This window comes from Fulmarus glacialis, unplaced genomic scaffold (assembly GCF_000690835.1).
Source record: "Fulmarus glacialis isolate BGI_N327 unplaced genomic scaffold, ASM69083v1 scaffold18243, whole genome shotgun sequence".
Taxonomy (NCBI): Eukaryota; Metazoa; Chordata; class Aves; order Procellariiformes; family Procellariidae; genus Fulmarus; species Fulmarus glacialis.
In genome coordinates, this window is record NW_009202488.1 from 1 (window position 1) to 17,662 (window position 17,662).

The window sequence follows — 17,662 nt, forward strand, 5'->3', positions numbered from 1 at the left end:
AAGGGCCGAGGGGAAGCGTGGGGGTGAGGCGGTAGGAGAGCGGGAGCCCACTGAGCAGCGAACCCGTGAAGTGTTCAGGGCAGGGGCAAGTCGCGTGGGCCTGCGAGGCGGGTGCGTGTACTTCCTCGCGCCACGGGCCTCTGGAAGAATACCTTAATTTATCTTTTAACTATAGATATACCTTGTAATGTTTCAGAATCCGTTATCATGGATGGAGACTCAGAGCATGACAAAGGTAATGTGAGGTGGTTTTTCAAACAAACAAACACACACGTAATCTTACACTTGAGAATAATTTTTTTTTTTTCTTTCCCCTCCCTCAAGTTGAAGATGTTGTGGGCTGCCACGTTGAAGATGCTGTAACATTTTGGGCACAGGTGAATTCAGAGAACTATTTGATTTTAACTGAGGTGTTTAATCTTATCTCCCCCCACCCCCCTCAAGTTTCTGTAGAAGTGAGAATAAATGATAGCACTTGATGTTGGGGAAAAAAAGTTAGTTTGGATTTCAGAATTGCAAGTATTGTTGTGCCCTTTTAAACTGAAATCAGTTATTCTTTTCTAAAATGTCAAAAGGAATTGTTCATCCATCCACTTGAATTTTAGCTGGGTTTTCTTGAATATTTGGTAGACCCTATGCCAAAAAAAAAAAAAAAAATTGAGGATTAGAATACTTGCTGTTGACTGATGAATACTGTAGGAGGCAGTTGGAGCCCTGCTGGGGGTGGATCCCCTACCCTCTAGCAGCTGAGCGTCTGGGGCAGTTTCAATGAAGCTTGATATGGAGGTGGTTCGAAGATGCTAGGTCCTTTCAAGTCTTCTTAGATGGGCAGGAGGATGTTGGACGGTGGGAGTAAGGAAAAGTAAAAAAACACAAAACAATGAGTAGTTTTCATTAATGTGGGGGGTGCAGCAGGGAGAGGGGGAAAATCCAGGAGTACCAAAGCTTGCCTTTTCTATTTGGTCTGCTGGCTAATTGGTGTGGGTATATTAGTCATCACCTGTGTAGCTTTGAGCCAGTTGGAGGAGGTAATGCTGCTTGCCATGTACCTAATAGGAATTGGGGGAGGGGGACCAAACATTACTCATTCTGTTTATGGAATAGCTTCATCTAATAAAGGGATTTTTAGATGTAATAGTCATAGGTAATTCTCCTTTAGGTTCTTACCTGGCATTCTGAGATTCAGTTACAGTGTTTTTAAAATTGTAGGTACAAAAGTTAGGAGTGTACTTCTAAGGTTAACAAAATGTTAAGTTGCACTAGTGTTTTCCTTCCTGCTCTGAGCTCTGGATCCTTTCCTTTGAATTAGAGTAGAATGTTGTCTAATAATTGCCATGTTACTGGAATTGACCCAGTTTTATGGTAGTTCAGATACCAAGTTGTAACTGGAAATACTCTGCTTCTCTCAGCCAAACCAAACCCCAAGTCTTGCATGTAAAGAGAACAAGGGGTATGCCAGAGCTGTTGTCTCCTTGTATTAAAGAGAGAAAGAAAAAGAATGCCAAATACATACTAATTTGTGAGGAAGGATTGATAAGTAAGATCTGCATACTGCTTGCAGAAGCTGGTAATTAAACTGCTGAAAATGTTCGTTGCAAACTATTTCTCTGGGGTACATTACCTGCCCCTGATCTGTTTCATTAATTTTTGGAAGAAAATGAGAGCAGGCTTACAAATGCTACTAAAATCATGAAGATTGAAAGCTTAAGGTGGGGCATTACTTGTCTCAACAGCAGTGAAACTGTTTTGATTTAATTTCTGGCTGTTACAAGCCATCAAGCATCTATTAAAAGTGACAGTTAATAACTCGTACCCTCTCTCCACACTTCTTAGAATGTCAGTAGATGTAATGACCTCTTGAAATTAAGTTGTGCGCTGGCAGAAGCTTGTCCTCGGGCTAATGCAGTTTTTGGCAAACCTGATTTTAGTAAGGTAAGTAGGTTGTGTATATGTGGAGTTTGTGTTTCACCTGGATGTAAAAGCCTTAATTCTATGCAACCATTTCTTAGGTATTTTCTTGATCTTTGATTATGCTGTGGGTTATATTCTCTTAAGATCTCTTTAAGAACTGCTGGCTTATTTTGTGTGAGCAAATTTAAATCTTTCTGCGCTTCAGATTCGGTTCAATTATGCAACCATAGCTTTTTTTTTTAAACACTCAGGAAATACTACAAGAAGGTAATATACAGAATGCTGAATTCTCTTTTGTTGTCCAGTATACATCATGGGTTGTCTTTAACAAGAGAGTAATGCTTTTTTAGAGAAGTGATTCTTTGCTCCATCTCAAGAAGTGTGGAAGATCTTACAAAAACCTGTAATGTTAAATGCGCTGGACAAAGTACTCTTAAGAAGATAACAAGGACATATTTAATAGCAGTTCTATGACAAGCATACAAAGAGTGATGGCAACTTTCATTTTTGTGTGTGAACTACTGGTGGCTTATTGCAGAGTAAGGTTTAAATAAAACGATTTGTCTGAACTGTTTGTGTGTGCAGGTAAATGACATTCTACATTCCTCTTGAAAAGGAAAAAAATGCACCAACAGCAAACCCAGCATGTTTGTGGTGTGACTGGCCTGTTCCTTTGTCAGGCTTACTAAGCCATCAGAGTCAATAAAGTGTTGTAGCAACACATAACAGAAAAGCCGTGGGAGACTGCTGTGTAAAATGTTAGTGTTTTTCTAGTTGCAAAATTTTCTTTGAGCTATTGTTTTTGGAGTAGAGGATTATGTTTTCGAAGCATTAGCATATATTGTTATGAGAGATAGGATATCAAAATCATTACTTTGTTTTCATACTGCTGTTGGGATAATTATAGGAGAGTGTGAAAATAATATTTGTAATGTATTACAAATACCATTTTGAGGTATGCTTACATTTTCAGAATGCTATTCTTGATCTTTTTTTCCCTAATTTCCAGATTTATGGTGGCTGTTTTTCTGAAGATAGATGTTGGTACAGATGTATGGTACAGCAAGTGATCAACAATGAAAAGGCAGGAACCATTTTTTTAAAGTCTTTATTCATATATCAGTTCTACATGTAGGATGATAGAAATCCTTTTTTTGAAACTTGCTGTGTGAATGCATTTAAAAACAGCGAATATACATGTGGGACACAAATTCAAGTGACCTGTAATTTTGAAAAATGCTGATGAAAAGATTGGCAAGACATGACATAATTGCGAAATGCCGTTTGTATCTCTTGTTGAAGAGATTCGTGAATGGTAGTTAATGTGGTTAAGCAATGTAATTTAGTTTCAAAACTTCTGAGTGGTGAAAATGGCAGCCTTCGTGTGACATGTTAGCACTCATGCAAATGACCTGAGAGAGTTGTTAATTGGCATTACGTGACTGATACAGAAGGCTAGTAGTTCCTATTTAAAATGAGAATTTCTAGGCAGGCTGGTTGGCATGGAAACATTAGACTGCATATCTATCCATTGAAGAAAGTCTTCTATATTGCTTTTTAATTGTAGCCCTTAGAGAAAAAAGAAATTGCCAGCAAAGATCTGTTTTGTTACTTAAAGTTTTGTCACTAGGCTTTTAGACAGGTGCCAACATAAGAGATTTCTCTAACTCGGTTCCTTCCTCTGAAGGGTGTCTAGGCTTAGTAGGGGAGACTCCGATCTCTGCAACATGGACGTGTGTTAAAATGCTTATATTCTAGTAGCTGTCAGCGCATATTTCTGTAGGAGGTTTATGTAACCTATGCTGATTTATATTTTATATTATTGTTGCAGTGTCAGGTATTGTACATTGACTATGGAAATTCTGAGGTTCTGAACAGGTCAGACATAGTTGAAATTCCACCAAACTTGCAATGTCCGAGTGCTGCCAAGAAGTACAGGCTCTGGGGACTGCAGATACCAACTGATCAGAACTTAAACATGTTTGACCAGGTGAGTAATGTATTTTGAAGCATTTAGATGATGGGATCTGTAACAGATGCTGCCGAATACCAGCACAGGAGGAGTCTTCTAAGAGCTGGATGTTTAGCTGTGAAGGCAGGGCATGCTGGGAAGGACTGTCTGATCTGTTGCCCTGAACGTACTCTAGAAACTAAAATGGTTTTGTCACAAATTGTTCAGGTTGTGCTGGGACATGCTTTTTAGAGTATGCTTTTGCCATTTTCAGAGCCTCAGGTCTATTTCTGACTGACCCGAGTTCTTTCTGGCGCTGAGGAAACGAAGTACCTCTGTTTCTCTCCCTTCAGAGGGACCTGACTTCCCTTGGTCACAGAACCTGTGATAAAGTCACTTACGTCTGTGAGCTGCTTGAATGCCGTGTGCCTGGATACTGTACAAACTTTCGGTCAGGAGAGAGAATAGCAGGTGATTGTGAGTGGTAGTAGGAACCCTGTCATCCCGGGCCAGCAATGAACGTGAAAGGCTTGGGAGCTGATGCCAGCAGGACTGGTAAAAGCTTTCAGCCCTCTTGAGTGGCACTGGTGACCGTTGGTCGAGTTTTACTAGTGGCGGTTTCCCTTTCTGGGACACCACTTACAGTCTTGATGGCATGCTTCTCCAAGGCTTGTCACTGGCACTGCCTGTGCTTCACCAGTCGGTGGCCTGGGAGCAGCAGTTGCTGGAGGAGGAGGGGGCAGAAGCAGCTGTCCTGCTTCCCTTGTCGTATCCCTCTATCATTTGGAGGAGATCCTGAGACCCCTCGTGTATGGTCTTGTCCCCGTGCTCCTATTGACATTGCTTAATGTGATTACTTAAGACAGGTGAAAATCTCTGTTCTCAGTCCCCTGGGCTTTTGTTTTGTTTGTGTGTGGTGGTGTGTTTTTTTTTTTTTTAAACAGTTCTTGTTGCTTGAGGTAAAGCTTTACTTGCTTCCTCTGTGTAGCTTTCCTGCCCCCACCCCTTCCATTCTTAATTTTCAGCAAAACCAGCTTGTTTTCAGAAGCGGGGCAAAAAGGAAAAACCCTGTTAATAAAAGATAACTTTCTCCCAGATGTCTTGTGAAGATCTTGAGTGCATTCCCCAGACTTTCAAAGCTGTTTTTCTTTGATTTTACTGATGAAACTGATAGCTGCCAATTTTGGCATTTCCCAATTTCTAAATGAGTAGTTTCAGTAAGGTAGATTTCCGTAAGGTAGGTGCACATAATAATTCATTTGTTGCTATGTTCTATTTCAACTTCTGGGCCACTTACTGAAAGGCTGTTAAACAATGTAATATTTAAAATATTTTTTTCATTTTATTTTGTATAATACTGTTAAATAGTTGGTCTAGTATCCTCTAAAAGACTTGGATAACCTGGTTGCCAACTTCTGTTGAGAGTTGATGGGACTTTGGACGTCTGTCACTTACAAATGATACTGAATTCTTCAAAGCTGAACATTGAGGGAGAACTATTGGTGTTGAAGTCCAGTCTGGCATTGACAGTGATTAGATCAGGTACAGTTGTAACTGTACAGATACAGCATAGTTTCAGAATAAATGTGTTAAACATAAGCTTTACCTGTGCAGCTCTTTGGATTTTGGTCTTAAACATGTCTTCTCTTTTTCTTAGATGGCTGATTTCTGCTAAAAGTATTCAGAGTGTCCAGTACACAACTTCATTGTATTTTTATTTTACAGGGGAAGAAGTTCTTGAGCAGCCTAGTTTTCGAAAAAGAAATAAAAATACGTCACAAAGCCAAGCACGAAGATGGTACCATTATTGCCCAGGCAGAATATGAAAAAATAGATGTTGGAGAAGAGGTGGCCAAGGCAGGGTTTGCTGAAAAATGCACATCTCCAGGAAACACTAAAGATGTGGAAGAGAGAAAAGTAGATGTCATGCAAAACCAACATCAGAAGATAAAAGTTTCAGTTCCGCTGTGGGTAAACAGGTCTGATCGCGCGCTGTACAGCATCCCAAGAGGGCGCTTTGACCAAGTAGTTGCCAGCGCAAGGAATCAGAATTCTACTGGAAACCGAACGTTCGCCCCAAAGTAAGGCAGTGGGATGTCATAGAAAACTTTGTATGAGTGATCTGATTAGCTTAGTTGCTGGGATGTGGGTATATGAGAAGATGGAAGGGGAAGCGCGTATCTAAAATACAAAGCTCAATTTCTGTCTTTCCAGAATCAAGTAATACTGATACTCAATGGAAGGGAAGTATATGTGAGTCTGTGTGTGTGTGCATGCTGTGGTAGTGGGAATTAGGACATTAATCTGTAGAAAACTGTTCATTAGTGTTGTTGCTGGTTGGATAGCTTGCTCTTCCTCGTTTGATTTCCAGAGACAGACTGTTCTTATGTATCTTAATGCAAGATTTTGAAAAAGAAGGAAGGGGTAGCAGCTGGTAAGCAGAGGAGAAGATGCCGGAAAGCTTAGTTGAAAGTGAAGGTTGCAGGACACCAGGCCTCTAGCAGATTTTGCAGTGATCGGCAGTAAAATGATGTTCGTTTTAGCATCTGTGTAATTTCTATAGGCTTGTCCTCAAGACTTTTTGTAGCTATCCCCTCTTTATTTAACGCTATTAAAAACTCACTGGACACAAATGTGGAATGTAAAAGTACATTTACCTAGCAGGACAAACATATTTTGGTGATTTATTTGTGTAGGAATGTAACAATGTGTGCTTATAAGAAATAAAGCCAGCAATCACAGTTTGAAGCAAGCTTTAGGGGATAACAGTGTCTCTGCAACTTGTAATTACATTGACAAGAGGTGGTGGTAATTGGCAGTTGCAGTTGTTGTCAGAAATCTTTTGAAACAGACTTGTCCTACAGTTGCTAGGATTGCCATGGCAACAGGCTGCTGAGAAAAAATTTTGTGGGTGGGAAAGATGGTACTTGGCATTCAGAAAGTTGAGATGGTGTAAGAAGTAATGTTCTACAAAAAAACTTGTTTAGAATTTGCTAATGTTCCATAATTTGAGCTTCTCAAACATTGTAATGAATCACCTGAGGGCACGCCCTTCCACACACCAGCGTGGTATCCAAATCTGTTTTACAATTAGATCATTTAGGCAAGTCTATGCTGCTAACAAATACTAATATGAAATGAGGTGCTCTTCAAAAAAGTCTAAATTTGTAGTAAAATGCCTCATCCTGAATTATTTTGATACTGTGATCTGCCCAGTTTTCTGAGTTACAGATATGCTCTGAATCTGATTGTAAAGAAGAAAGAGCCTTTTGTTTTTTTTTTTTTTTCTTTGTGGCGTGCAGTGTTGAGATACTTTTGTGTACAAAGCTATCCTGACTGGCTTGAGCAGATTCTCTTTTCCATTTCTGTATGTTCTGGTGTCTTTTAACTTCTTGCACATCGCAGGCATTTTTGGGGTGGTATGCCTGCGAAGGAAATTGAGAAAGAAAGAAGCTAGGATGTAACCAAAGCCACGCAAGTGAGGATGAAGTTGATGTGGAGTCTAGTGGAGCTTTGGTACTGTACAGTACTGTCACAGTACTCTGAGACAGATGGCTTCACATCATTCTTCGTTATAAAAATAACTCTTAGGGTATAGATCCAAAACACTAACCTTAAAGTGCATTGACTTACTTAGTAGACAGTATATTTGAGTTACAATGGACCTTGACTTTTCTGGGTCTGCAGTGGGGTATCGTAAGATGTTTTTCAGATTGGAAAGACTTTTGAGTTAGTGACTGTGAAAACATATAAAGGGTTGTTTTCAAATGATGTGGTTTTTTTCCCTCGGTATTGTGTAACAGTCTTTGTAGAGACTAGCGTGGAGAGGGGTACAAATTCTGAAGAAGTAAAGCATGATTGTCTAGGTGCTTCTGTAGTGTTTTTGATGGGATGTTCTATAGTCATTACTGAAATTGCAATAGCATGAAAGAATGCACATTGTGTTTTGTTGTTTTTCTTTCTTTTTTTTTTTTTTTTGGTAATTAATTCCTCTTAATTAATTTTTAAAAGGGAAAAAATGCTAGCTTCTACCTCAGCGCCAGACACCAGCTTGGCGCAAATAAGACCAGATCAGAAGCTGTCCGAAGAGAAAGAAGTTCTCAGAAGGGAGAATGTAAATCTCTTGCAGAGGCAGAAGGAACTAGAACTGAAGGTTCTACAGCTGAAACGTGAACTTCAGGTATGTGGAAATGCGAAGAGGATGCTTCTCTCCTCATTGCGAGTGTTCCTGACAATGCCTCTGTCTTATGGTTTCATCGTACTGCAGTTCTGCTGTGCACTGTTGTTTGGAATACAGAAGGATTAAACTGGTCGAGTGAAGTCTTGTCTTGCCCTGGTGTAGGGAGATGCTGTCAATGTGTGTCAGCACGCGTTTTGCAGTCCAGGTTGGATCCTAGCTTCCCTTGGTGTATGTATTGGCCTGCCACCACGCTTGATGCAGCTGCTGGTTTGGATGTAGATGTTCAGTTTGAACGTGGAGTTTTGCACTTTGTGATTAAAAACGTGCTTTGTGTGTAAGGATGTAATCCTTGCCTTTTTTTTTTTTTTCCTCACTTAGAGGAAGAACAGTTTTCTGTGTGTTGGGCTGAAAATTCCTGAGTATCACAGAATCATAGCAGCTGTGGAATTTTAGAACTGGATAAAAATGATTATTTCCTTAATTGCTGCTTAATAGAAAAGATGCTTATGTTTCTTTCCAGGGGCAGTTCCTAGCACTATCTGAGAAGCACAGTCCTTAGTAATAGTTACTGATAGGCTTAAAAATGCTGTGAATGGTTTTAAGTGTGATAAACAGCAGTAGTAAGAAGAAATTGTGTGACAGGATGTTATGTTTGCATGAATTCAGAAAAATGTTGTGCAAATCTTATCTCTACAAATACAAAAGGAAAATCTGCCATTGTGTAAATCCCTTTGACACCCCAAACCTGAACCTGCACACAGCTGTTTCCTTTTTCTTTCTTGTGGAGTAAAACTACCCATAACTAGCTTTGCTACTCAGTTACCTCTACCTAGAACACCTGTGTTTTTGCCTATACTAACCTATCATTGCACACATTCTCCATCAACGGAAGATAGGATGTTTGTGCCCTCCTATGCAAACTAAATTAACAAGCAACAGACTATATGTCTGCAGCTAAGAAAAAATACTTGAATGCAAGGAATTCTTAGAAGCATTTCTTATCTATAGTCTGATGATTTTTTTTTTTTAAACTGTATTCTACAAATTTTAATTACTTTTTTGTGTTGAATGCGAGTAAACTGCTTTAAAAGAAGATGTTGTGGATATTATTTTAAGTAAGAAAATATTTGCTCCCTGCTAAAAACAATATGGTAGGCAATGATTTGTTCTAGAAGGGTGATATGTGATGGTGGCTTTGAGGGGTACTTGGAAAAAACACCCTGCAGTCATGAGATTTTGGATGCTTATCTGCAAATATAAAACTATTTAAATGGTTTTATGTTTGTTTTTTTATTCGTTGGTGTTTTTGTTTTTTTAAATATAATATGTAGTGAGTCTGAAAGGCTAATAAATTTTAAAGACTGTGTTTCATTACCTAAAGTGGGATTTATAAAAGCATCTCTGTGGTATGAGAGCAAGAGCTTTTAAATTTAGGTTGCCCCTTGAGGAATATAGCCTGATGTGGTGTGGGGGCTTTTTTTGGGTCAAGAATATTCCTTATTTTGTCTTAAGAATATTCCTTGTAGGAAGGTCAGGATGGTTGTACATACAGCGAGAGTTCTTATTTTGCTGTACCATGCTAAGGTGTGGTAGCGATGAGAGTAAGGAGTTTAATGAGGTCCTGGATTTGATTTCCCTGAACTAATGGGTAGGAATTTTTCCTACCCATTTTCTTTTCAGCAAGGAAAGAAAAAAATTCCATGTTCCCTGAAGACTTTCTAGCAAACAGGGAATAATTGAAGAAATACGCTTGAACACGTCACTACTGAAATGAGAGGAAGGAAATGAACCATTAACCTTTAAGAAGCTGTTAAAGAAAATAAAATTATTCTCATTGGTTTGTATGTCTTTCTAGGCATTTCGTTAGTGTTTTGAAGAGGGCCAGCTTTGTGTGTGTATGTGTATGTGTGTGCAGGCATGTGTGTGTTTATCTCTAGTTTTCAAAAGTCTAAATTATGGTCTGCATGTTAGTAACCCTGGCTGACTGTTGTGACTGTTGATCAATCTTTACCTCTCTTTGTTGAAACACTGCTCCAAAAATGATAAATAATTCAGAGAGAGAAGGACTCATCCAGGAAAATTGCTGAAAGTTTTGAGGAAACCCTACGTACTTATATTGGAATGAAAATGAGAAGTTTGGCTGCTAAGGTGAAGGCACTGAAAGAAGTTAGGTATGTATTTTTCTAGAATAGTGCTATTTATCATTGCCCTGTTTCTCTCTTGAAGTCATGCATGCTTTTTTGTTTCCCAAAAGTTTTGTTTTGTTCATTTTCTAAGAAAAATGTAGTGTTGTATACAGAGGGGAGCATTTCACAACGCAAGGCTGAAACCTGAGCTTTTTGGAAGTTCACATTGGCATTTGTGTTGCCTGCTTCTCAGATGGCTTAGGTTCACTTCTGTTCCTTTACCATAGCTGTTGCAAGCAGAGCTTTCAATTCCATCTTCAAGGAAGAGGCTAATTAGTGAATGTAGCTAGTTGTTAAAAGTATCTGGGTAGTCAGAGTTCCTTGGGTATCTGTATTGCTGTGAGAGGTGTATCTGTTTGGGTAGCCCAAATTACCCTTCTAGTTTTAAAAGAAGAGACAAAACTGCAGTGGGAAGAAGACTTGATATAGAAATGACCATCAGCTCCTTTAAGAAGGGATATATATATATTGGTGTATGTGGTCGTGGAAGATGAGTAAAAAAAATACCAAGGGAGGAAATAGGACAAAAGGGAAATTAAAAGCATGAGTGAATTTCCATGTACAGCCTCGTCAATACTGAGGTATAATGAATATATTCTTGGTCCTTCTTCCTTCCTTAAAAAAAGATTTAACAGCTGAATGAGACAAATTGCTGCTGCTACCTTTTGAAAGAAATTAGGTTATTAGCATGGCAGGTGCTATCTCAAAATTCGCATGTTCAGGGGGTCTGAATAGCATTGATTTTTAAACTGCTTAAGTTCTGGGAAAAAAAAACCTGGTAAAATGTTGTTTCCTTCTTATAACTTAGGCACACGAATAAGAACAGTTGTTTCGGGGAGCAGCTCTCACAAGCCATAAAAGTAGTTACAGAAGAATGTCTCACTGTTCCGTGTTCCTTGGAAAAATTGCAGAAGATTTGGACAGAGTATAACTTGGCTCAAGAAGGGCTTCAGTTATGCAGAAATGTGGTAGGTTGGAATTATTTTTTTCTCAAGAGCTATAATTTAACAGCTATTGACAAAGTATTTTAGTCTTATAAGTGTAGCTGGATAGCATGAGCACAGCATGGAAACATCTGTCCTTTGCTAGATAACGTCAGAGGCTTTGCTACCTTTGCCACAACTGATGTATTTGTGGAGTGTTATTTTTTGGTGTTAAACCTAGACCTATCGAAGCTCTTGATTTTGTAGAGAAGTATAAGGAAATCAGAACATGGTAGCTAAAAGTTTTCTGTTCTGCAATAGAAACCGCTTCAGCTGCGCAGCTGCAGTGTCTGTCTTCAAAACCTTTTGTTAAAGCAGCATGCCACTACTTAGTATATGCTTCCCTCGTATGGGGAGGCGTAGGGAGAGCGGTATGCAAATGCGGTTGTATGAGAAGATGGACTTGTATAGAGGAAAGTTGCCATCTAGTGCAACTTCTCTGCAACCGCAGTTCTGAAAAAGCCTGCCTGGGTACGTAGGCATGGCTGTGTTGATAAGGATGGTTATGTACTGCGTCTCTCGTGTGCGGCGATGCTACTTTTGGGAACAGGAGGGTTCCCCCGTCTGTAGCAGGCGTTGTGGCAAGGCAGGAAAGGGTGGAGGTTGTGCATCTGGGAGAATAACAGCAGATGTGTTGTGATTATTTTCAAGTATAACCTAAAACATTTTAAACATGTTTGCTTAAGAAGTATTGCTGTATTACACTGAATTTAACAACTCATGAAATGGACTAGAAAATAATGAGCCATGAGGACAACCCAAGTAAGTTCTGCTGTTGCTTGTGCAGGGAAAAGTATTAAAACATTTATGGCATGGCATACATTTGATTGCTGTAGGTGGAAAGAAGTAGTCTTCAGTAAACAAAAGAAAGTCAAATGTTTAAACTTTAAAGTATTAAGATAAGTGTTAATAAGCAGATGACATTTTTTTGTTGCATCTTGTATAGGGGAGCAATGTGTAGAAGAGTAGCTAGGCTGCGAGGTACCCAGGAACCAGGGCTGCTTAGGGAGTCAATTGCACAAGCTTTCCTTGGGTGAATTCCTGATCCCATGTGAAATAGTAGCAGTTTAAATCTTCTGGAGATTACATGGGATGGTTGAGCTCAAGCAGGTCCCTAAGCCTTGGTGAACAACAGCAGACAAGTAAAGTAAAGCTGTCTTAAAACTTGTTTTCGCCCCCCTCGTCCAGTTTTGCTTTGATTCAGTTGAGCTGGGGATAGAGGGAGAAAGAACTCTCAACGTGGAGAAGAGTTAGGACAGATGCAGATACAGTGGTGTGACTGGGGAGTCTCAAAGTGTTTAGTCAATAGAGGAGATGGTTGCTTTGGTGTCATTCAGGTGGCAGTGTGTGTGGGTTGTTTTTGAGGTTTGTTTTTTTTTTTTTGAGTTGCCAACCCCAGCAAGCAGCATTCTTCCATGAGAAACATAATGAAAAGAGGTTTCATTCTTGAACAGTGCTTGAGGTATTTCTGATGGACTAATTTGTTGGAATATGTTAATCTGGACATTGTCACCCGTTTCAGTTGTGAATGGCTAACAATGAAGTCGTCTGCATGATGCGTTGTAGTGCGTTACACTACCAAAATATTTGAAATACTGCTGAAATGAGCTTACAGCACTATGCTGTTTCTGATAGCTCCACATGTGTTTGTGTAGCCCTCTGTTTTGTGTTGACAAGGTGTGGCCTCACACGTGGCTTGAAAACTAGTTTTGTTCAGAAATCAACAGTATCTCCCTGGGCCACACCCCTTCACCCCCCCTCCCCCCTCGCCCCCCCGACATTGTTCCTGGTTGCCTAAGCTAAGGTGTAAATGAATGGTGGCATGAAATCTTACGACTTTTCAAGAGCACTCCGTTGTAAAAAAAAAATTCCTGCTACCTGAAGAGGGGAAGTTGTCTTGGTAGTGTCACCAATATTTTAAACAGGGGAAAATAAAGAAAAGTAGATGTTGGGTATCCCCCACAGTGCCTGAGAGCTGCAAAGGGTACGCAAGTGGGAATGTGTGTGGAAGTGTAGAGCTCCCTGAAGAATTAATTTAGTTTTCAAGATGAATTGGTAGCAGCTGGAAGCAGGACATCTCAAAGCTCTTGCGGTATTTGTCTTAAGTATTTTGAAGACTTTGGTAAGTGAAGGGTACAGAACAAGGGTTTTGGTTGCATCATGCTAGAGCTATGGTACCGCAAAGGCTGTCCTGTTTTAATGCGCAGTGTAGTGACTTAAATTTGTTCTTTTTTTTTCCTGAGAATCATTTTGATTTTTAAAGATCTATTTTATGTGCTGTAACATGCCACAGAATCTTGACTACTGTATTTTCAAATACAAGAAATGTCCAGGATGCACACAGTAAAAGGGTGTGCTTGTTATTCTGCGTGTCATCCCTGCTTAAATTATACTGACTGTAGGTAGGCTAACAAATGTTTTTGATAGTGCAGCCAAGTATGTTGATGTCACTAACTGTGTTTCTTGCTCAGTTAAAATGAGGCACATGTAAATCCAGTGTACAGGAAGCCCAGTGAACCCAAACAGATGGATGAAATAGCTGGCTATTAAACTATAGCAGACTCTGTTTGCTTAATCTGTCAACCTAGCTGTCAAAAATGGTTTTACTAAGTTAAATCTTGCTATTCAGTTGCCTAAGCGATGTGCTCTTCCTTTAACCTCCCTGGAGTGCAGATGCCCTCTCTCACTGTCACAAGCCTTATTTGTTTGTAAGCTCTTGTGAGTGAACATCTTGTCTTGCTTTGGGGGAAACCTAATGCATCTTAAACAAATATCACAGGCGTCGGTAAACCCAATGAAATTTGAGTGCAGAGTAAATGGTATTATTTCAGTTTTCATTGTCTATGCTTTCTTAGTTGGTTTATGCTGGTTTAACTGGGTCTCTCCTAGATACTGTCCCAAAAATGAAGGTGGGCGACAGGAGCATTTGTTCTTAATAAGGTATTTATGTAACATATGTCTTAGAAACATAAAAAAAAAATTAGTGAACTGAGGTAGTACTGGGGCATGGTGTGTGTGAAAATAATAAAGATGGTTCTGCTGGAGTGGAAATGCTTAAACATATATTCAAAACTAATCATAGAATTTGATGCAAATTCTGTGTCCAAATAGGAAGGTAGTGGTGCTGATCACTTAACCAGCTCCCCTATGAAACGTAACTGAGAGGATGGCAGCTTTACAGATGAAAAACCAGGGATAATTAGAAGTTCCCCTGAAAGCAATGTAGGCAGATACTCATAGTAATAGGATGTAATACAAATTCTGACTTTTCAGACATTGTAGTGTTTTATGGATGTGTTGCTTAATTTATGATTTCAATTTAGAAACTTATTGGAGACTGTAGTGTACATATTCAGCATTTTTTGTGGAAAGGATGAAAAAATAATCATGCCAATGTTTAAAAAAGGGGAACTATTCAGTTGCTCATTTAAAAAAAAGGAAAGTGGGGGAGGGTGGGATCAATAGAGCCGTTTAATGAGGATGCTGATGCCAGAGCTAGTTTTAGCTATTCCATATACTGCGAAGTAGTCACTTGAACTAAAGGGAGCCAAAAACTGGGGCCAAAAGTAGAAATAGGCTCTAAAAATGGATTAGAACTTATCTGTGGAGGGGGATTTATTTTTTTCTCTTGCTTATGAGGTCATTAAATCACATTAAAGCAAGACTGCATTGATGAGGTGATTGCACTATATATATCCTCTTTTTATGGACTTTCATAAGTGTTTCTATAGTTATCCGAAACAAGATAGTAAGCTAGCTTGGCATTTGGTATGACTGAGTCTGGTGGTTGGTTGTGTGGGGTTGTTTTTGGAGTTGGTGTTTTGTGGGTTGTTTTTTTTTCTTGAGAGGTGTAAGATGGACCAGACACAAAATAAAATAAATTTTGTAGTTTGAGAAGCCTTTAGTCTGTTCCAAAGGAGTTTAATTCTACTGTTTGTTGTTGTGATGAGTTTACATCTTTGTAAAGCAGACTATTAAAATACTGCCTGTGTACTTAATGCTCTCTGAAGTTACTGTTACTCAACAGGCGTTGAACTGTCACGTGTACCCAATTAAATGGCAGACATTGGAAGGAGACTTGTCCTGTGGCTCCCAAGCCACCTGTTGAGTTCCTGGATTGTCATTTAGTCATGTGTAGACTGTTGAATTTACTCTAGTGCTTGAACTGGTATTAATTGGAGTTTGGTTGCCTGGTTGAATCTTCTACTATGTTAAGTGTCTATTGCTCTAGTTTTTGAAGTAATATTCTGCAGAAATCTTGTCTTAAAAAGGAATAAGAACCCCTTGTCATAAAGAACACTTCATGCAGTGCATTACAGTATTCTGTTACAAACTAGCTCCTGTCTTATGCAGGAAAAACAGCAGGAAGGCTGTAAAAATTGTGTGTGCTTTTGGTCACCAGAGATGCCCAAAAAGTGCAGAAGTGCCTATTAAATCTTTCTTTTGTTGTTGTTATTTCATGTTTTTAAGTGCTGAAGCAATACATTGTGTTCACTTTCTATAGTAGAACTTAATCCACTTGTATTTATTATCCAGCCTACTAATGTCTGGCTGAATTGCAACATCTGTTCAATGCTAATCTAAGTTTTAAAGCAGTGTATACTGCAACTTGGGTTTCTGGTTTTAGTTGGAGTTTGTCCATCGTTCAATTTCCAACCATTGGATCTCATTCTGCCCTTGTCTGTTACAGGCAAAAGGTTTCTCATCTGTCTTCCATGGATACTTACAAACTCCTGATTAAGTCAACTTCTAAGCTTTCACTGGATAAACTGAATTTAAAAGCTCTGAGAACCTGTATTTGTGTATACATATTTATATTACAGATATATTTATATTATATATTGCTTGTTAGTAGGAGTGTTCATTTGACTGTTTTTTGGCTCCGTGTGAAACTGGTATTAGTGCCATGGTTAACTCTTCTGTTGTTTTCTGTTTCTTTACTAATTGCCTTCCCCACTAGACTTTCCAAGATTTTTTTTTTTTTTTTTTTTGTGTCTATCTGAAAGTCAGTGGCATAAAAAAAGACCGCTGCTTGAGTCGTTTTACTTACTCTTTAATTTTTGGAGATGTATGTAGAAGGGAATAGCAAATCTTCACAGCAGGTCTGTAAAGCTGTAGTTTGGTCTTCCATGTTCATATATATTTTCACATTTCTGTGGGCATGTTGTGTTAAACCACTGTGAAAAGAACACTGCAAACATGCTTCTGAGTAACTTGCTTCATCCATTTTGAAAGGTTGGGTTTTGGTGAGTCTGTTAGGTACCTTTTCTGGGGTTCCTCTCCCATTAGCAGAACTAATCCTGCCAGTCATCCAAGGGAAACTTTTGTTTTTGTTTCTAGAAAATTATCTTTAGTATAATGATCTTTAATGATCTTAATAATCTTAATCAGCAGGGAGTTTACAGGTCACCTGTCTTTCCTGCTAGAAGGCAAGGAAAAAATTGGTAAAAGAATTTTTTTGATTCTAGAGTATTCTTCTCCAATAAAGAGAAGAAATCTTTTGCAATCTGACTTTGTGGCTGTAATTTAGCATTTATGGAAGTGTGGATAATCTAAATCCTAATTTCTGCAATACAGTAAAAAACTGTAGGACAGCTAGGACATTTGAAGTTTACAGTGGCAGTTAGGACTCCCACTGTTATCGACAGTCATGCAGAAACTGTTTCTTTAGTTTTCTGATAATGTAGTCATATTTTTACACTGTAAAGGATGCTGTATTTGTGCAAAGTGGTCATGTTGTAGGAGTAGAGATTAAAAACAAAACAAAATTTGCTTTTTCACTCATTCCTAGTCAGGCATGTATTGTACTAGTCACACTTCGCAGGGATTAACGCTTTTTTGTATCACTTTCCACATTGTGTATGTGGCGTTTGGGTGTGAGTTGCTGACTTGCTTTTCCTTCTGCATAGGATGAAAGAGATGAATTGATTACCAAGAGGGATGAGGTGCAGCAGAACTTGTATTCAGCAGCGGAAGAATTAATTTTGGAAGTGGATCAACTGCCCCTCTCTGGCCGCTCAAGAACATTACAGGTAAGGAAGTTGCTTTTGTCAGTATTGATTCTGAAACACTGAGAACCTGTAGAGAGTGTTTCTTAAATGTTAAACGTTTTATAGTCGGAGACCTCAACAGCAGCAGATGAAGCTTTAGATAACACTTCTGAGTTAAGTTGTACATCTGGCACCTGTAGTTCTCACTGTTACTTGTGATCCTGGTCTCCTAGATGTTTTGTTTCTAGGGACGAATTATTATCTAGATCCTGGATTTGAGCAGCAGCTTTTCTCTTATGGTACTGTGTTTGGTGACTAACAAGACTTCACAAAGCACAGAAGGCAGGTGTTAATAAGAGAACCTACAATTAAAAAGTCAATGCAGTTATGCAAATTGTGGCAGTGGATTTTGTGGTTGGATTATACACTTTCCTAGCCCTTTGTGTTAAGATGGCTGTGTA

The 17,662-nt window shown here is 39.0% G+C and overlaps 1 protein-coding gene across 1 annotated transcript; it reads left to right on the forward strand.

Annotated features, from left to right (window-relative positions):
• Nucleotides 1–207: 207 nt before the first annotated feature.
• LOC104074258 (serine/threonine-protein kinase 31-like) lies at nt 208–17,243 on the forward strand (the record flags this gene model as incomplete). Its single annotated transcript, XM_009574319.1, has 10 exons — nt 208–235; nt 325–377; nt 1,834–1,932; nt 2,921–2,995; nt 3,743–3,901; nt 5,588–5,943; nt 7,874–8,054; nt 10,098–10,213; nt 11,037–11,196; nt 17,121–17,243. Coding segments are annotated over exons 1-10 (1,350 nt in total), but the record flags the coding sequence as incomplete, so codon positions are not given.
• Between the last annotated feature and the right edge of the window lie 419 nt (nt 17,244–17,662).